Genomic DNA, 21897 nt, shown 5'->3' on the forward strand with positions numbered 1-21897 from the left:
ACTTGCCTAGCCCCAGTCTCCTAAGCTTCTCATGGGGCAACACTGGATTGGATGATGATGATGATGATGATGATAATTTTATATTGTTTATTTATTTATTACTTCTTTTCGAGGACCAATTTGCAAATAAGCTGGGAACACGGGCGTTTGTTCTGCAGAAGTTTGGGGCTAACTGTACATGCTTCAAACTAGGATTCTCCACAATAATGAACCTTGAAAGAAAATTTTATTAAGAAGAGACGTTATATAATCTCACTGCTAATGTGGATACTGTTATTTTTCACCAGACTGAACTGCAGTTACAAAGAGTAAATCATCATCATCATCATCATCATCATCCGGACCTCCTTTCCCACCCACAGGCAGGGTGAGGAGTAGCAATGTCCAGACAGCCCAAAATTGCCCAATCCAATGGGCCACACTTCCATTCACTCATCATTCAAGCCCCCTGAATCCTGGCTCTATCGGATACGCCAAAAACATTCACCATGTTCTGTAGCTTCACATAATCATATCTGACAGAGTCAATCCAGATGCTGCCACGTTAAAAAAGGGTGCCAAAAATTCCTGATCATGCACTTCTCTAAAATTCATCCAGCCAGCTCTATCTCCTATCAGTTCTCTAGCCTCACCGACTTCCACACCTCTCTTCCTCACACATTCATCCACCATATCTCTCCACCTTCTCCTTGGCCTACCTCGCCTCCTCCCTCCTTCGAATTCGCTCAGATATAACTTCTTCACCATTCTATTGTTATCCATTCTCTCCATATGACCATACCATCTCAGTACACTCTCTTCAATTCAGATGTCCACTGACTTCTTCACTCCGCATCTTTCACGAATCACATTATTTCGTATCCTATCCACCCTCTGAACTTCACATACATTCCTCAGCAGTCCCATCTTCACTGCTCTTGCTCTTGACTTTTCATTTTCATGCCACACCATAGTCTCACATCCATATGTTAAAGTTGGCACTAACACTCCTTCATGTAAGCCTCGTGCAGCTGCAACACTCAATCCTCTGTTTCTTATCAGGGCCTTCATTGCACCAGCTACTTTTCTTCCTTGCGTCATTCTACTTTCAACTTCTTTTGCACATTTTCCTCTCTTTTCTATCACTGTACTTAGGTATTTGAACTCTCTCACCAATTCCAGTCTCTCTCCATTCACTGTTACATTGCTCTGGGAGTCACCTTCTCTCTCAATAACCATCACTTTTCTCTTTTCTACGTTTACAGAGAGTAAAAATACAACGTTGGGTCTGGTTAGTACTTGGATGGGTGACCGCCTGGGAACACCAGATGCTGTTGGCATAACGTTCTCCCTACGTGTCGAGTGGGGTTGGTGGAGGATTAGGGCCCCTCCCTGTAAAACAATTAACCCTAAGCCCTTGGCCACCCCGTTTGGGATACATGGCGTCTGGCAATGAATGAATGACTGAAAAAAATACTGTAAAAAATGAATTTATATAAACCCACTTTCATAATCCTTTAGTGCCTCAGTGTTGTTGTTTGCAATAAGGTGGTCAGCCTCTCTCACAAAGGTCAACATTCCTCCAAAGTGAGGAGCCAGAACCTCCTCTATGTACTCCCCCGTCCTCTGGCCCAAGAGTTCCTTTAGACGCTCACACTCACGGCTGTCCTCACGTGTCTTCTCCTACAAATACAATAAACGACACGAGATGGTCACTTAATTACAATCTGATGTTAGTGTTTGGCTATGTGGAGAGGATGGAGGGTGAAAGACTGACGAAGAGAGTGTATGTGAGTGAGGTGGAGGGGGGAAGAGGGAGGGGGAGGCCAAAGATAAGATGGAGAGATGGGGTGGAGAGGTATATGAGAGAGGGAGGTGTGAGTTGGGAGCGGGGCAGTGAAATGGCGGGGGACAGGGCAACGTGGAGGTGATTTGTTTGTGGTTACCCCGAACAGGATTGAGGCATCTAGCAATAGATAGATAGATAGATGTTAGTGTATGTATTAGTGTATACAAAATAGTGTATAAATGTAACCCTGTGTGTACATATAACCAATGGGCGTGCATGTGACAGAATCTATGTAGAAAGCTGGTGCTGTGCTTGAGATTTTTAATGATTAAGGTCTAGGAGGCTGGGAAGTAGAGAGCATGGGAGGTCAGCCAGCTAGTTCTACGGCAGGCCCCAGGCAGGGCACATCTGTAATCACCTAGTCAAGAACAAAGGGACAGAAAACCAACTGGACTCTGTTTTTTTTTTTTTTTTTTTTTTTTTTTTTTTTTTTTTAAATAATCCTGGTATAGTAACTTCAGCCTGCAGTCAACTGGGGTTCACACTTTTGATGAGTCCAAGGTTACAACTACTAATACTAGAGCACTTGAAATGACTAACAGTGAACATTACAAAAGCTTGAATGATAACTACATGGATGCATATTTCATTTTACTTAACCCCTAGGTGCCAGGCATGGGTAGACCTATGTACGTCCCAGAACTGGGTTATTTTTAGGAAAATCGATATTCGTTTTGTTTCGTATTTAAAGGCTCCAACATGCTTGCATGTGTCGGCCTTGGTCACCTAATGGCGGCTCTCCACGCTGCACGATCCATTGCAGCCTCCCTGTTCAGTCCCTTAACCCTAAGGTCACGCTTAACTCTTTAACCGCGGGTATTGTTTTGGTCTGACTGTCCTCTCCCGCAGGGGTTTCAGCCAAATGTAAACAAACCTTTAAACCTTAATAACTCTGCACAGAATAAAGCTAGAGAAAAAAATAAGGTACCATTAGAAAGTACTAACCTTCAGCTTTCCATTGATGTAGGTTTCATGACTTTGTTGACTTTCACAGGATGGGGAGAGCCGTTAGAAGTGAGGGGTGTGAAATAACTATTTTACGCCCCACACACCAGTACCAAATGCCAACCACTCTCTTATAATAGTAATATAAACATATATGAACACTGTACATACGATAAACACCCACTCTGTGTTCACTGAGGTAGGTAAAAGGCACTTCCCTGCGGTTGCGCCCGCTCTTCACTGCGGCTGCGCCTCACTTCACTGCGGCGGCACGCGCTCACTGACGTTTCATGCGATCTTTTCATTCTTTCTAACTTCTAATATTATTTTACATATAATCTGGGCAATATACATTATATTTACATTGCACGTATTACTATATTGCGTCACTGGCGCATCACAGAATTACACAAGTGCCGCAGAATTACACAAGTGCCGCAGATTCTCTTATTACAATATCACTTATTATACTGGCCAATATTTACATTTTTTTCTAGGCAAAATATCCCTTATTACTACATTATCCATTATACAATTATTGGCAAAGCACGTCACTGTCGCATCACTATATATCACTGTCACTTTCAGTATTTACTCAGAAAGCGGTACTCGGCAAAGCACGGAGTTACACATAGAGCGACTTGGTATTCCAGGCACTGGTGTGTGCTCATTTTTCTCGTCCTAGGCCTCCGTGTGGTGGTAGAACATACTCTGCAGCGGCCCTGTGACAACCTGCCGCCTGCTGTAAGAGGCAATTTCACAAGCTGGTGCCGGCTCATGTAATTGCAGCACTCAAGACGGTCAGGTTGTGTGTCAGAGTGTCACCTCGGGATCAATGCCGTCACCTGACCAAATCGTGCAAGTAGCTGCTGCACGACAGTCTTGGAAAATTGTCTCAGTGATGGTTGCCTTATGCCCCCGACTTGTGTCTTGTAGAGAATGAAGGCGTTGAGCATGCACATATTGAGCAGGTGCAGGCAAGCCTTCCTGTACCATCGGGTGTTTCTCCTGAGACAGTCGATTTCGCCAATCATCATATCAGACTTATCAACAAGTCTCATATTGACATTGTAATCAATGACGGCATCAGGCTTCATGATTGGCTCTCCCGTCCTGTAGCTGACCTTCCCAGTTCTCTGCAATTCCCCCTTGTGGATGGTGCTGATCATATTCACGACCTTCTTGTCATGCCACCTGATCGCAAGAAGCTTGTCTGACTTCTTCAGGTGAACATCTCCCCTGGATGATGATGATGCTTCGGGGAAACTTGGCCACTCTTTCCTATAGCTCCGTACAGTACCAACAGTGCCAATGCCGTGTTCAGCAAGGTATTTGGAGAGTTTCGGTGCTGTGTAGTAATTGTCTGTGTACAGCACATGATTACCACCAAAATACCTCTCCATCAGCACTTTTACAACGGAGCCAGAGAAGCCAAGGGGGTCTTTCCTGTTCACATCCATTGTGCTAGCAGAGTAGATGACAAAATCCAGGATATACCCCGTCTCACAGTCACACAGCACAAAGAACTTTATCCCAAAGCGGTGGCGTTTGCTGGGGATGTACTGCATGAATTTGAGACGTCCTCTGAACAATACCAGGGATTCGTCTATGACGACTTTCTGCATAGGCCGGAAAAATCGCATAAATCGATCCCTAATCCTGTTGAGAAAATCCCTCACTTTCCACAAAGGGTCAGTTTGGGACGGGTTTGCATTGTCAGCGAAGTGCAGGTATCCAAGCAGCTGTCGGAACCGATCCCGTGACATATACTTCCCGAATATTGGGATAGTAGTAATGTCATCCACGAGCCAGTACTCCTCCAACTCATGTCTCTTTATATGGGGCATAAGAAACATCAGGGCAAAAAAAACATACAGCTCTCTGATTCCGACAGGCAACCACGACACTTGCTTTGGTGAGCCAATAGGTCCCAGCCCTTCTGCTGCACACTGAGCTGCATACCTATTGGTCTCATCGCTGACAAACTGCACGATTTCATCATCCATGAAGGCCAGGAAGTAGTCAACAAAGTCATCTCCTTCGTTGCATGGGAAGGCAGGCTGTATTCCAGCATTTGTCATATCAAACGGTGGATTGTGTGGCTGAAAATCTGCACTGTCAGACCAAACAAATGCATCCACTTGCCCTGTGCGTGGTTCAGTGGCAGGGGGTTGCATTGCACTCGTTTCCCTGTGAGAAGGAGCTGAGGTGGAGGCAATGGGTGAGGCAGGAGGTGAGGCAGGAGGCGAGCGGGAGGGGGGTGAGGCAGAAGGCAACGGGGAGGGGGGTGAGTGCGGGGGCGGTGAGTGGGGGGGTGGCGAGGGTGAGGGAGCTGAGCAGGGGGCAGGCAGGGCGGTTTCTGACCTGGTGCGTGGTGAAACTTGACCCTTTCTACCCCGCTTATCACCTCGCTTATCGCCCAGCTTTGCCCTCCAACTGCCACGCATCCCCTTTGTTCTAGGCCTGCCTGCACGGCCTGCACGGCCTGCCTTCCCTCGCTTTGCAGGCTTTGGTAATTCGTACTCCTCAGATGATGTAGACTGAGGAGAGGGCACGGCAGATGATGATGATGATGTGAGGGCAATAGGGCTAGGGGAACGGGAAATTGATGGGAAATGCTTACTAGGGCCTGGTGTGGGAGACGTGAGCCTGCGCTTCACTCCCTTCCCACGTGCAATACCAGATTTGCCCATAGGAGCCTTTCCTTTCCCAGAGTAAGTTGGGGGTGGTGGGGGGGAAACAACACGATCACTTTCATCACTGTCACTATCAATGGAAAATGGTTCACCACCAATCACTGCCAAATCATCACTGCTTGCTGTGAGTGTGTCACTTTCACTGCCACAGTCAAGAGTAGTACTTACAGTTTTGTCCAGCTCAGTTCTAATTTCAGGAGTGCTCAACCCCTTCTGCCTCGCCATCGGCAGTTCCTTTACCGGTGTAGAGGTAGAGGGAACACTAGCACTAATCATTGTAGAGGAGGAAGTGAGTGACGATGAGTCGGGACGGAGCGCCATTATCACGCACAGAGCTGGACAGATACTGACTGATGCGGGTCAGGGCAGGGGTGGGGGGGGCCCCCTCGGGGTTGGAGGAGGGAGGTGTGGGATGGCTGGCGTGAAAGAACTCGACAGCTACTCTTGCGTGAGACACTTTGCGCGCCGGGAAAACGCGCGTTGTTCAAAATATTCACGATCATTCCAGAATGACACCCACGGTTTGGTCCAGTTTTGTCAGTGTCATTCTGGAATGACACCCGCGGTTAAAGGGTTAATGACCTCGTCCCATGTCTTTCTTAGTCTACCCCTTACAACCCCATCCCCAATATTAATACTTCTCACCTTCCTCACCCAATTATCATCCCCCATCCTCTCCACATGTCCAAACCACCTCAAGCTACCTCTCCTCATCAAAACACCAACACACTCCAGTCCCATCCTACCTCTCAACTCTTCCATTGTAAACCCAGCCCCTCCAGGCCTTGGACACAGGGACGCACTGCACATCCACCTAATCATTGTCATTTCTGTACGTCTGAGCCGGCGAATATCTTCCTCCCTCACTGCCCAGGTCTCATTGCCATACAGCATTACACTCCTAACACATGCTGCATACAAAGACCCCTTAGCACATAGGGAGAGCCCTCTCAATGTCAGGAGAGGCAAGAGCTCCCTGAACTTCTTCCAACCACTTCTCACCCTAGCCACAGAGCTAGCTCCAGCCCCACCTCCAGCACACAACATGTCTCCCAAATAACAAAACTCTTCCACACACTCAAGAGATTCACCTGCAAGTTCAATCCTTTCACGTCTGACAATCTCTACCTGCTCACCCCGGCACGCCGTACACATAAAATCAGCGTTATCTTGCAGTCTACTTCTGATACCACTACATCTCTTATGCACCCATTTATCACACACACCGCACAAGATGGAATTACTTCCCACGCCCTTGTGGCAAACTGCACATGGCCACTCTCCCCGTCTTTGACAGTACCGCCACCAACCCTAGATATCATCACTTTTGTTTTATCTGCATTTACCCTTAAAACACTTTTGCCCCATACTATCTCTCCACTTCCTAAACCTTTCCTCCGCCTCCCTTTCACTCTCTGCAATCAACACCAAATCATCAGCATACAACAACTCCCACGGGAGTCCGTTTCTAAAGTCACATGAAAGGGCTTCAAGTACCATGATAAACAACATGGGACTCAAGACTGACCCCTGATGCACACCAACATTCACGGAAAACTCATCACTCAAATCTCCATTCACTCTCACCTGGGTGTGAGCACCCACATACATGGCCATAACCACCCTAACCAGCCACTCCTCCAAGCCAAGCTTTCTCATTGCCCACTTCACCACCTCTCTAGGGACTCTATCAAAGGCCTTTTCCAAATCAACAAAAACAAAATAAAGATCCCTTCTCCTACCAATATATTTTTCCTGAAGCTGTCGAACAATGAATATGGCATCAGTGGTCCCCCTACCTGGCATAAACCCAAACTGCATCTCATCAATATTCACTCTTTCTCTAATCACACCTTCTAAAACTCTTTCCATTATCTTCATTATCTGATCTAAAAGCTTTATACCTCTATAATTTCCTCTTTCCAGGGCATCACCCTTCCCTTTATACACATTTACAATTACACTCTTCAGCCAATCATCTGGGACAACACACTCATAAATAATCCTATTTATCAGGTCAGTGACTAAACTCACCCCTATATCACCTGAGGCCTTCAACATTTCGGCAGTCAACCCAGACACACCTGCTGCCTTGCCCACCCTCATCCTGCCTATTGCCTCACTCACAGTAGCAGTATCAATCAAAGCCCAAGGGTCAGACACTGGATCTGCTGGCTTCAAACCCTCCCTGTCCCAGTCAAACTCCTCATTCAACAACCAGTTATAATGCTCTCTCCATGCATCTTTAATATCCTCACTGTTCACCACTACCCTTCCTTCATCATTCTTCACACACTGCTCACCTATGATATCCTGATTATCCCTCTTCACCTGACCTGCCACCCTAAATAAATTTTTCCTTTCCCTATGATTTAGGTTATCAAGTAATTGTCTCTGTGACTCAGACTTTGCCCTGTATACCTCTCTTCTAGCCCTACGCTTGGCAGCCAAATATTCCTCTTTGCTATCACCCTTCTTCCATTCCCGGAAAAGCCTTCTTTTCTCCCTAATTGCAGCTTCTACACCCTCATCCCACCACCAAGTTACTTTATGTCTTGGTGGTCCTCTTGTCCAGCCGCATGTTACATCAGTAACTCTCAAGAAATTGTTCTTGAGGGCTCTGTACTGTTCATTAACACCTCTGTCTACAGCTCCCTGTTCAGCCACCACTCTCCTCAACTCGCTATAGAAGGCATCCCTTACTACTTGGTTTTTCAGCTTCCATATTTTCCTCCTAGGTACATAAGTCCTCTTTTTCATCACTTGTTCTTTAAACACCATATCACAAATAAATAGTTTGTGCTGCTGCACACACTCCTCACTTCCTATAACTTTAACATCCCTCACTAACCTCCTATCGGCCCTCCTAACCAGAAAATAATCTATCTGATCGCTATTTCCCCCAGACTCATACGTAATTAACCAACTGTCTCTTTTCCTAAAATATGTGTTGCACACAATCATGTCCGTTGCCTCCCCAAACTCGAGTATCCTCTCCCCTTCTGCATTCCTTAGACCATACGCACATCCCCCATGCACTCCTTCATAACCTTGTGCTGCTTCACCTACATGACCATTTAAGTCCCCTCCCAAAATCACTATCTCATCATCCCGCATGCCACCCACTACATGTATTAAATCATCCCAAAATCTATCTTTTTCTGATTCATCCAATCCTGACTGTGGAGCATATGCCGATATAATCGCAGCTATCTTTCTTCCCAACAGAATTTTCACTACCAATATCCTATCGCTTACTCTCAAAACATTCATAACATATTCCACCCATTTCTCTGCAACCATCACACCAACACCTCCATATCCGTCTGTCCCCCCTTGCCAAAACAACTTATAGCAACAGTCCTTCCCAACAATCTTTCTGACTGATCCACACCTGTACCGGACTTCCTGCAAACACACCACATCCACCCACCTCCTACTGAATGCCTCAACGACTTCCCCTGCTCTTCCCCTCAAACTTCCCACATTCCATGAACCCACCCTCATCCCCATGGGTGATTTACTGTCCTCAGGCTTGCTTTGAAACTTATTTTGTTTTGTCATCTTCAGTATTAATAAAGGGGGACAGACACAGCACAGGTCCCACTCACTGCACAGTCCCAGGTCCAGGCAATGGATCTGGGACCCCTAGCCCACCAGCTTACCAGTGGCTGTGGTAGTGGCCTCGGGGCACCCTGCCAGGACAGCTGCAGGGACACCCTCCAAGAGCGTCTTGGCACTGCAACTATCTCGCCATTAAACACCCACTGATAGGGCAGCCTCCTGGGGCGCTACTCCCAGGTTCAGGCCCCTCTCTATTGGGCAGAAGCGGCAGCCTGGGAACCGCAATGCCCTGTACCTTCTAGCACAGGCCCGAGGCCCATCTTGCCCTGGACCCACGATCTATGCTGGCGGAAACCCCGCCACGCCTCCCCCCAGAAGTCCGCCACTAGGTAGCGGGGGCAAAGTTTTCTGGCCGCATGCCCTTGCTGGCACCAACCCCTGTAACGTAGTGGGATACGTTGTGTGAAATGTAAAGTGCATGTGGTGTAGTGAATAGACAGTTAGAGGAAATGTTTGGGAGAGTATGCTGGTCTACTCTCCATGTTACTGTCACACTGAAAAGGTCAGCAAAGGGGGATGTTTAGAAAGCTAGTGAAACAGGAGCTCCAGCTCTCCCTATCACCAGCATTCCCATTCCCCTCGGGAGTACTACCCTGTTCGGCCCGTGCTACGGCCTCCTCCTAGATATTCCCCAAAATAATTTTTTTTTCATTACAATTCAATCACAAATGAAAAAAAAAACACATAAAAAGCACGTACATAGTCTCTGTTGGCGATTTGGAGGTGGTGGTGTGGTGTGAGGGAGCAGGTGTGTGGCGGCTGGGCTGAGCGTGTTCAAGCTCACGGTGGTGTGATGGCGGTGGTTGGTGGAGGGAGGAGGGATAATATCTCTTGCCAGAATAAGTGTTGAGTGTGTCTTTGTTTCTCTCACTACTTCACAATGCCATATGAACACAATATTACAACTAAAATAGCAAAAAAACGCATGAAAAAGTAACTAATAATGATTGGTTTATTTTCTGTTTTCCATGATATTTATTTTCTAACAAACTTATGTCTGTTTAGGTATTCAAAGTTATTTACACACTATTTAAACATTATTTCACTGTTTTTAGTACTTCTTGACAATGAGATACTCCTTAAGGGCTGGCTATGGTCAGTACAAGTGTTTTCAAGCACCCATACACTCTCCCCCAGACCCCCCATGGCCCCCTAGTAGCCCTCCCCACTACCCCACCCCACCCTACCTCTCCTGACCCCTGCCCCTACCCTGAACCAGTATCAGCTGGTTCCAAGGCCACACTCTCCCTACATTGGCCTCCCACCACCCTCCACCACAGCCCTTCTCCCAGCTGGGCTGGCCTCCCTCCCCCCCTCCCCCTCCCCCATCCAGCCAGCATGACTCCGTGCACCAGCCATGCCGGGACAATACTCTGTGTCCATATGGCGCGCTATGAAGTTCAAACATGCCCGCGAAAAATTAAAAGGTCATATGACGTGGACAGGCGCCTAGGGGTTAATATACTGATAATTTTCTTAAATTGTAGTTTCATTTTCCCTTCTCTCTCTTTGGATCCTTCCTCACTTCATTTAAAATAGCAGGAAATTTGAGTTATGATGTTAAAAATACGATGGATTACAATGAAAACAGACCCAGAAAGTATATTGATACCTGTACCACAACATTTTAAATAAATATCACTAAATACTTACTGAAAGAACTGACAGCATCATATCATAATTATTGATGAGGAAGATTAGCTGATCCTTCCTGTTGGGGAACACTGCTGCCATCTTGAGTATGACCTTCTCCACTTCATCCTGAAGCTGCAGCATGAGACCATCCACACCCTCAAGGGGGAACTTCTCATGCAGCACCATCACTGCCCCGCTGAACTCAGCATATCTTCGGGTTATCTGCCCCCAAAATTATACAAATGCACATCACAGGATACGGAAGATGAGTGTGTATGAATGTGAGATTCAGAAGCCGATGAGACTAGGAAATGACATGGGATATATTTGGTTCAATAATTATGGTATTGCTTGGGGGGGTGGACAGGACCACACAATGACAAACTATAATAACGTCTAAGCTTGTGATTAAAAATTTTTCATACATTTGTAGTATCATGCCTACATAGAGGGCAACAGTATGTGTTAAAAAAAAAAAAAAAAAAAAGGACTTTCTTGCCATGTTAATGTTATGTGGTCCACTTCATGCAACACTCCAGGGTGGATGTGGACCACCCACAAGGGCAGACATGGACCAGTACCTTAATTTGTTGATTACCATGGAATGTGCTTCAATATGGGCCACCAAGTCCTTGGTTCATGATGATGGGGGACACATTGAGATGGTCTGGGCATGTCGAGAGGATGGAAGATGGTGATTGGGTGTGGAAGGTGAGAAGTGTAAACGTCGGGGGTAGGGATGTGAGAGGTAGACAGAAAAAGACTTGGGATGAGGTCATAAAGTGCAATCTCAGGGATAAGAGACTGAATAGGAAGACTGCCAGAGATTAAACAACATAAAAAGCCACCATTAGGGTGCAGCCACACTTGCTCTCGAACACTGTCAGAAACACTGCATGTGACATATTAGACTCATGCCTCGAACATGTTGGAAACATGTCACAGACATGTTACAGGCAATGTCACGAGCATGGTTTTCGGGAAAGTTACTGACATGTTTAAAACAAAGGTGTAGTAGTCATGTGGTCCAGGCTTGTGAGAGACAGTACCCAGCAACATGGCGATGAGGGAGGGCGCCTTACTTGTTGCAGCCACAACAGCTGTATTATATGCAAAGCAGACAAAAAATACATGCTCGTTGGCGATTTTGGGTGTGTCTATCACGTAAGGCAAACCCCTATGGCGATGGACAGCATTTTGTAAATGACCTTGTTTGAGACGACACTGGACTGCTACCAATGTAAGTGGGGGATACTTCAGAATTTTGTAATTTCTTCAGGATGTCAAAGACAGATTTTAAAATGGTATCACGGTAGTAAGTAATGATCTACTGCTGTTAGATTCACGTCCGCAGCTCAAAGTCTCATCCATACTGGAACTATCAACGTGATTCCAGCAGAGTTGCCAACATGTTTGAGACACGTGTGTTTCAAACATGTCTGTAATATTGTTCCGGACACAGTTTGAAACATGTTGCCAACACATGTTTCGAGCAAGTGTGGCTGCACCCTTAGGTGACCAAGGTTGACACATGCACAAGTTGGTGCATTTGTAAACATTATTAACGATATTGCTAACAGTTTATGAAATGCATATTAGGAAGCATATGTAAATAAACACTGACTACATTCATGATGCCCAGTGGCATGACTGGTACATTACTTGGGTTGGTGCATACTGCGGCCTACATGCCATGGTTAAGTCCGAAACATGGCCAGATGTTTTTCTTTCTGTTAGACACTAACAGGGTCATAGATCAAGCTCCTATCCTTAACTCCTTCACCCTGATGACACATTTTTCATTTTACTCTGACCACTGGTGGTAGGTGGGGGCACTCATCATCCACTCACTTGATTTAGTGCTGCCTACTTCCTCCTTCCTGTCTATCTTTTTTTTTTTTCCGAGTCTATCCTTCTCTTTTCCCATTTCTCTCGTCCTTTCTGTCATACTTTACTAATCTTCATTTTACTTCAGGTGGCTCTACAATGAGTGACAAGCCATATGGTTTCCTGTGACTCAAGAATCAATTACTAAGCTGAGTGATAACTACAGAGCCAAATAATGGGGTGACAGGAAGCCTACTATGGTGTCCCTGTTAATTGAATGGAGATGCAATTGTGGCATCCCTACAAGAACCAAACCTCCAAACTAATCCACCGCCACATGGGAATATCAGTGTACTGCACAGGATGGCCCTGCAGGGGTGGTTGGGAACCTGCAGTTGATGAGTCTGTTCATATTAGACACAATGGAGTAGCACGACAACAACTCTAACCATTGTCAGATTATTATTTTCGATATAGAAGAAACTTCTAACAGTGAGAGGGCTTAAGAGGGTTATATCTAATCTCCACAATTTGAAACGCACAACAACTCTGACCACTGTCAGATAAATTTTTCCAATATAGAAGAAACTTCTAACAGTGAAAGGGCTTAAGAGGGTTATATCTAATCTCCCCAGTTTGAAAAGCCTCTCCACAACTGAATGAAATTGTCTGGAGACAGCAAAATGAATCTAAGAATGCCATTGGACTGAATGGGTTAAAAGATTTTAACTAACAGTACCCCAGTTTCAAGCCCCCATGCTTCGAAGCAGGCAGAATGAGATCTGGCCTTTTCTTTTTCTTTTATAAAATAGCTACTACATCAGCAGTTCTCAGATTTTTTAGTGTGACCCTATTTGGAATATTTCAAGACCTCACGACCCACAGGAGAGAGAGAGAGAGAGAGAGAGAGAGAGAGAGGTATACAGCCTATCATTGTTATTATGAATATGCCAAGAGTGTAATAAGGATAATTACAATTTCAATTACTGTAAGGGTGAAGTGCTTGAAAGGGTACAGCAGGGAAGAAAGGTTGCTGGTTCTTTGAAAGCAGTGATAAGAAACAGGGAAATGAGCATGGAAGTGAAAAAGTTACTACATGACAGTATTGTGATACCAACTCTAACGTACGGAAGTGAAGCTTGGACGTTGTTGGAAGGACACAAGTCAAGAGTGAGAGCCGTGGAAATGAGTTATTTAAGAGGAGCCTGTGGAGTCACATGGAGAGACAGGCTGACGAATGAGGATATAAAGGAGCGTTGTGGTGTTGATGTGGATGTGATAGGAAGCGTTATGAGGAACACACTGAGGTGGTTTGGCCATGTGGAGAGGATGGAGGGTGTAAGACTGACGAAGAGAGTGTATGTGAGTGAGGTGGAGGGGGAAAGAGGGAGGGGGAGGCCGAGGATGAGATGGAGAGATGGGGTGGAGAGGTATATGAGGGAGGGGGGTGTGAGTTGGGAGCAGGGGAGTGAAATGGCGGGGGACAGGGCAACTTGGAGGCGATTTGTTTGTGGCCACCCCAAACGGGATTGAGGCGTCTGGCAATAGACAGATAGATAGATAGACAATTTCAATTACTGTAATTAAATAAATTACATTGAAAGCATTAGGCCTATTCTACAGAATGTCCCTGCGACCCATCAAGATTCCTCTTGCAACCCACTTTTGAGTCATGACCCATTGTTTGAGAATCACTGTACTACATCATGAACATTTATGGCATAAAGGGTCTTTGTGGGTCCAACACAGAGATTCCCTAAGACTACAGACGGCACTTAAAGCTCTCACTTTGCTGCAACCTTGAGGGAAGTTTGACAAATTTTATCATACAATAGCTTTCATTCATCCTTTGCCTTAGTCTTTGTCTTAACTGAAATCTAGTCTTCATATTACAGTGATCTTTTTATGGTTACTGGTTGTACATATATTTATGTCATTTTCCTCAGGCTGTCAAACACCACTGTCAAACACCACTACAGCAAAAGTGGAACTAAGTTCTTGGCGTACAAACAAAATTTAATTTCCTCATCCAAAACTGTCAATAATGAAAACATGTGTCTTGGACACATTTGATTTATTGTACACTTCAATGCTGAAGATGAAAATGATATTGCAAATGAGGCACTTAGAATCATAACATCTCAAGAGCCATTTTTTAAAAATGAGAAAAATGCCTCCAAAGTCTGGCGACTTTTAAATATGTATATCTCAGGAACTGAGAGAGATATTGCATTGCTTTTTGTTTTTAAATGTAGTGCAAGGTCTCAGCCATAAAATACTATCATTTACATGAGAGACGGAGAGAGAGAAGCATTAAATATTATTTCACAGACACAGTATACACTACATTTTAAATCACACACACATACTTACATACTCAATTACGTCACAAATTCACAAGCTCACAAACTCGCATACACATACAGGCATCTATACATGCACATATAGGCAACCATAGGCATAATATAGGCACACATGAGAATAATAATGACAGTATGATGTTTTCATTTTGTTTTTGAAGACTCCAACTAAAATGCAGTATAATGCCACAGGGGGCGACCTAACACCCACAGAACAAGCCCACAGAAGAGTACCGACAGTGCGCCAGGACTCAGGGCGACAACAACATAAGTCCGTCCAGGCCGTGTGCCCCTATGACCCGGAACTCGCATGCTGCCACCATAGCGGGAATACAAGACTACCTTCCGGGCGAGCCTTCCCCAACCAACATCGGGGTGGAGCTGTTACTCCAGCTCCAGTCAGCACCCATGAGACAGCCGGTAGCCACTCAACCCTCCTGAAGAAGACGGCCTGTAGCAGCGCTGAGGGAAAACAGGAGACGGCCTGTAGCCTCTCTGAGGGAAAACAGGAGATGGCCCGTAGCCACTCCCGTCTTCGTCAGGAGAAGCCTGTAGCCGCTCTGAAGGTGCCTTTTTCGAGACGACCTGTAGCCGCTCAACCCTCCTGAAGGAGACGGCCTGAAGCCGCTCTGAGGGAAATCAGGAGACGGCCTGTAGCCACTCTGAAGGTACCCTTTACGAGACGGCCTGTAGGCACTCTGAAGGTGCCCTTTACGAGACTGCCTGTAGCCGCTCAACCCTCCTGAAGGAGATGGCCTGTAGCCGCTCTGAGGGAAATCAGGAGACGGCCTGTAGCCGCTCCCGCCTTCATTAGGAGACGGCCTGTAGCCACTTTGAAGGTGCCCTTTACGAGACGGCCAGTAGCCACTCAACCATCCTGAAGGAGACGGCCTGTAGCCACTCTGAGGGAAAACAGGAGACGGCCTGTAGCTGCTCTGAAGGTACCCTTTTCGAGATGACCTGAAGTCGCTCAACCCTCCTGAAGGAGACGACCTGTAGCTGCTCTGAGGGAAATCAGGAGATGGCCTCTAGCCGCTCCTCTGTCAGGTGCTGACTCCTGTTCACCGACCTACGACTCAGAGGAGGCCCCCAGCCTGGAGGAGTACTGGAGAGGCCCCGTGACCTCCACCGGGCTCTTCTCCTTGCAGCCGGATCCAGAGAGGACCCACCAGACGGACCCCGACGTAGGCCGACGCTGCAGCCCCCTCCTGACGGCGTCTCCAAACACCGGGGACCGCAGCCCTCTTGACCGCCAGACAGCCCTCAGGACCCCCGGGCGGGATCTCCCTACACCCAGACGCCAGAGATCTTCGTCCTCCGTCAGGCGCCTGAAGGAGAAGTTCAGGCAGCTATTCAGTCCCAGCCCCGAGGGCCGTATTCCCGCCCCATGCCCTGAAAGTGCGGGGTCCTTCGCCACCTGCAGCCCCAGACGAAAGAGGACGCCTCTACAAGTGATCCCGTGGCCTCTGAGCACAGAGGGCCCCAGTGGTACCCAGCCCCATCAGTAGAGGAGAATGGGCCACTTCTGCCACCCCTGTATCAGATCGCTACGATGCCCACACCCGAAAGGAGTGACAGTGAAAGCACAGTGTACGTGACTTAGTGACATGAAGGCAGAGCAGTGAATTAACCCTATAAAGATAGTCAGTGTAAGAAGACACCAGTGACAATATAAAAGTGGTGGAGTGAATAAATACAGCAGTGAAACCATGAACACGGCCAAACAGTGAAATACGGGTTGATTACAGTGAATACGCTACCATCTCGTAATGCAGTATCACACTAAGATCAAATTCAGACCCCAGTGTTAAAGTAATAAATTACCACCATTGAAATAGTGCCACCTACCCCTCAAATACCTAACCTGGACTTCCTCCAATAATAATATATGAACCTCTGCCCTAAGTGCTATTCACCCTACCCGACCCTGACCTCGGTAGTATCCTGCGCGATACTAATAACCCATATCTAGGCCGAAGAATTATAATTGTTTAGTGTGTCTGTATTCGTGACATCTACCCATTCCACAGTAGAATTTAGTAATACACATGTAAGGCTGTTGCCTTGAGTTTTTGTGCCCTGCCTCTCTCCTATTTGTCTAAGCTCCAGTCTAGAAAGAGAACCCAGCTACACACTAGGCGTTACAGGGAAGGGAAGCCGACCCTAAAACACCTAGCATTACACTGGTGGACAGCAATGGTTCTTGACCCGGGCATACGAGAGAGGTAATCAGGAAATACTGGAAAAATGGCAACCAAACCGCAAGTGCAATTACCAAAATTTCACCCTGAACAGTATGATGTTCACACATACCTGGCAATTATTAAACCTTTGTTTGTGGTAGGTGGGGGCGCTCACCATCCACTCACTCAATGTAGTGCTGCTCTCGGGTGTCTGCCCTGTCCTCTCCTCCATCCTTCTTTCCTTCCATCTTCTTCTATCTTTCTTTCCTTCATTCTTTCCTCGTCCTTCTGCCTACGGGTGACTTTACACTCCCTCTTCTGTCTTTCATTCCTTCATTCTTTCCTCTTCCTTCTGCCTGTGGGTGGCTCTACACTGAGTGACAAGCCAAATGGTTTCCTGTACACCAGGAAACTATTTACTACGCTGGGTGGTAACCATGTAACCAAATTTTGGCGCCTGGTGGTTTAGTGGGTAATTATTGTGCTCCAATCGGATTGAGCCGGTGAAGGTGTATATTCAAGGGGTGGTTGGGGTTTATTGCTCACGTAATGCCACTCAGGGATGAGTGAGGTTGGTCTCTCTCATCTTAAATGTCAGGACCAACTGCCTAGCCCCGGGCTCCTACGCTCCTCATGGGGCAACGTAGGATTGGATGATGGATGGATGGACGGATGCTAGATATCGGTTTCGAGGATGACAAGCAGAAAATTGCAGTCAAACTCCCACTACTGGGCAAAGCGGCAGCTAATGTAGCACCCAAGATTGTCCTGGGGCTCACCTGGCAGAATTTCACAAAACTTGTGATTCAAGCCATCACCCCATCACTAGGTAAAGTGGTGGTGCTATCCCAACTGGATAGTTTAACTTTCGATGGCAACTTGGACAATACTTTAATCCAGGCCAGACGCCTGGTCACTGCTGCCTACCCGGAGGCAGATGATGAAACCCGGGAGCAAGACACCTTTAATACTCTTCTGAGAGTGCTCCCCAGCATGGTTAAGGAGCACTTTACGATCCATGACCCGACCGGAGACATGGATAAGGACATCCAACTGAAACGCCGCCTCCTGACATCCCGCCCTGCACCCCAGCAAATCAACATGGTAAAAAAATTTCCCACAAATGTTCCGGCTCCCCCAGTCAAGCCACGTCTGCCTATGCCACGCACCAGCCCCACCCCAGCACCCAGCCCACCAAGGGCACACCCCACCCACCGGCGCCCTAGCCACAGGGAGAACCCCAACCCCATCCTAGTGAATCACTGGGAGCTCTACGTGTGCAGCTCCAGGTGACCACTGCACGATATCAGAGATCAGTTGATAGCTGCACGACGGAAAAACACCACCACAGGCCAACGTAAAGTTTCCTCTCTAGAGAATGAGGTAACAGAGGATGAACCTGCACCCGTGGAGGAGACCGAACCCATGGAACAGGAGCCGGAGGAAGAAGAAGGAGGCCCCCGACAGTTGGAATTCTAGGACCGCCCCTGCACCTTCCCAGTGCCGGGGGCCACTTCTCCCAAATATCGCCCCCCAGTTTACCATAAGATGAAGCTGAACGAGGTGAAAGACCGCCTTCTGGTCGATATGGGAGCGGCCAGATCCTGCCTGTATAGCCACTACTTCTCCCGTTACAAATCGACCTTTGGCCCGCTATTCCCAACGGCTACTAACTTTGTGGATGCAACGGATGGCCCCCTCCTGATCCGTGGGGAAACACGGGCCCTGCAGGTCGACACTCAGCAGCCAGTGTCGGCCAAACACAGATTCATAGTACAGTATCTGACTCTTCCTGCCGCAATTACAACGGATACCTCGGGTTGGACCTGTTGCGGAAGTTAGGAGCCACCATTGATTGCTGCAACAGACAACTCCAGTTTCGAAAATCACCCTCCCCCCCCCTCCCCCTCGGGCCGTCTGCACCTGCATGCCATGGCCCCGGCTGGAAGACTCTGCGCCCCCCTCCTCCCCTCCCCCCCCAACCACCCTCCCCTTCTTTTCCCATCACCATTTCCTCCGCCATCACCATTTCCCCCCACCACAAAGCCTGGGTGCCCCTCAACCAGCCCTCAGGTACCTCTGTCCTATTCTCCCCACTTTTGCCACCCGGAACCCTCTCAGTCTGTCTTCTGCCTCCAACCTTCCTCCCCCCTCATCACACGGTAGTCCAGATTGCTAACCTTGCCCCTCACCCTCCCTAAAGGGCTTAAGAGAGATGGAGGAAGCCGAGCCCCTGCGTCCCCTCCCCCTCCCATGCCCCCCATCCCCGACCATCTCTCTGCTCACCAATCAGACACCCTCCGCCACCTCCTCCTGGATTTCCAGGATCTGTTCGCAGCGGGACCCGCCGACATCGGACACACCACCTACCTGGCTCACGAGATTCACACAACGGGCCAACCGATCCGGCAACCATCCCGGCGGAAGAACCCCAAACAGCGGGAAGAGGAAGACCGCCAGGTACAGGAGATGATCAAAGCAGGGGTCGTCTCCCCCTGCACCAGCCCCTGGTCCTCCCCCATCGTCCCCGTGAAGAAAAAGGATGGCACAATGCGGTTCTGTGTCGATTACCGCTGGCTTAATGACGTAACCGCCAAGGACGCCACTCCACTCCCGCACATAGAAGACTCCCTGGATTCCCTATATGGCACCTCCTGGTTCTCTACCCTCGGCATATTGGCAGGTCCCAGTACATTTGGAGGACAGGGGGAAAACCGCTTTCTCGACCAGCTACGGGAAACATTATGAATTTGATGTTTTGCCCTTCGCCCTCTGTAACGCCTCCAACACCTTCCCGTCCTTAGCAGCCTCACGTGGAAGATCTGTCTCGTGTACTTGGATGACGTCATAGTCTTCAGCCAGACCTGGGCCGAGCACCTGCAGCGCCTCCACCAGGTATTCACCAGGATCCGACAGGCAGGCCTCAAACTCCAGCCCACCAAGTGCGTCCTGGCCGCCAGAATCGTCTCATTCCTGGGGCACAACATCTCCCAGGCTGGCATATCTCCCGACCCAGACAAGCTCCGCGTCATCGCGGACATACCCCCACCACAAGAAGTTCATGGGATTCGGGCCTTCCTCAGCCTGACATCCTATTACCGCTGTTTTGTGAAGGGGTTCACCCACATTGCCAAGCCACTTCACAACCTGACCCATAAGAGAGAACCATTCATCTGGATGGACTAGACGAGCTGCCTTCCAACAACTTAACCCTTAGGTGCCAGGCATGGGTTTCCCTATCCACGTCCCAGAACCGGGTTATTTTCAGGAAAATCGGTTTTCCCTAAAACATAGTTTTTTTATTACAAATCAACCACAAATGACAAAAAACACATAAAAAGGCAGTACTTACTCTTTGTTGGCGATTTGGAGGTGGTGGTATGGCGTAAGGGAACAGGTGCGTGGCGTCTGGGCTGAGCATGTTCAAGGTCGTGGTGGTGTGATGGCGGTGGAGAAAGGAGGGTTGATATCTCGGCCAAAATAAGTATTGAGTGTGTCTTTCTTTCTCTCACTAATTCACAATGCCGTATCAATACAATATTACAACTAAAATAGCGAAAAAACACAAGAAAGTAACTAATAAAAATCGGCTTATTTCATGTTTTCCATGATATTTATTTTCTAACAAACTTATGTCTATTTAGGTATTCACAATTATTTACACACTATTTCACTGTTTTTAGTATATCTTGACAATGTGATACACCCAAAAGGCTGGCTATGGTCAGTACAAGTACTCAAGCACCCATACACTCTCCCCCACACCCCTCATGGCCCCTTAGTAGCAATCCCCACCATCCCACGCTCCCCCACCTCTCCCGACCCCTACCCCTACCCCGAACCAGGATCAGCTGGTTCCAAGGCCACACTCTCCCTATGCAGGCCTCCCACCACCCTCCACCACAGCCCTCCTCCTTGCTGGGCTCCCCTCCCACCCCTCCCCCAGCCAGCAAGCGTGACTCCGTGCACCAGCCATGCTGGGAAAATACTCTGAGTCCATATGGCAAGCTACGAAGTTCAAACACGCCCGCAAAAAATTAAAACGTCATATAAAGTGGACCGTAGGCCTCTAACAACACGTCATATGATGTGGACAGGCGCCTAGGGGTTAAGGATAAGCTCATTTCCACTCCCATCGTTGCCTTTCCCAATTATGCCCTCCCATTCTGGTTCTGCTCAGATGTTTCCCTAATTGCGATCAGTGCTATGCTGGCGCAAGTCCAAGAGGGCTGCGAGCACATCATCACCTGCACCAACCGGACCTTCAATCAGGCGGAAAAAAATTATGCCGCCATCAAGAGGGAGTGCCTGGGCATCATCTGGGCACTTGAGCACTCCTGGGCGTATCTATCAGGGACCCAAGTTACCATCATCACTGATCACCAGTCCCTCCAGTGGCTGCGGCAGTCTGACACCCACAATGCCCAGCTCATCCGATGGTGCAAGACCCTGGAGGAATTCAACTATGAGATCTCGTACTGCCCTGGCAAACTCCACACCAACACGAACGCTCTCTCTCGGCTCCCCATCAATGCCGCCCAACCGGAACCAGATCTCCTCCAGCAGTGGCATCGCAAGGAGTGACCCCCTTGGATCCCCCAGCACTTTTTCAAGAAACTATATCACCAGGGCGACCACGTGCTTACGGGCATATCATCCTAGCCCCCAACGCCCTCCGACACTTGCACACCCACAACGGCAATCACCTGGGCACGAAAAAACTCCTGCAAGTCTTTAACGACACCTACTGGATGCCAAATCCTTCCACCCTCGCCAAGGAAATTATCCAATCATGCCGG

General features: G+C 47.9%; 1 protein-coding gene across 3 annotated transcripts in view; it reads right to left on the minus strand.

The window, feature by feature from the left end:
- Vps52 (vacuolar protein sorting 52) overlaps positions 1-21897 on the minus strand; it is a 275681-nt gene that overhangs the window by 2589 nt on the left and 251195 nt on the right. For 2 of the 3 annotated variants that reach the window (XM_080285718.1, XM_080285719.1), the window contains exons 12-13: positions 10747-10950; positions 1485-1662 (exon numbers count right to left, since the gene is read on the minus strand). In XM_080285718.1, coding sequence (XP_080141844.1) covers positions 1485-1662; positions 10747-10950 — 382 coding nt within the window. The remainder of the gene's footprint in view (positions 1-1484; positions 1663-10746; positions 10951-21897) is intronic. The other variant, XM_080285720.1, reaches the window with a different exon arrangement.

Source organism: Coenobita brevimanus, chromosome 107 (assembly GCF_032717465.1).
Source record: "Coenobita brevimanus isolate Jiangsu-jjx chromosome 107, ASM3271746v2, whole genome shotgun sequence".
Taxonomy (NCBI): Eukaryota; Metazoa; Arthropoda; class Malacostraca; order Decapoda; family Coenobitidae; genus Coenobita; species Coenobita brevimanus.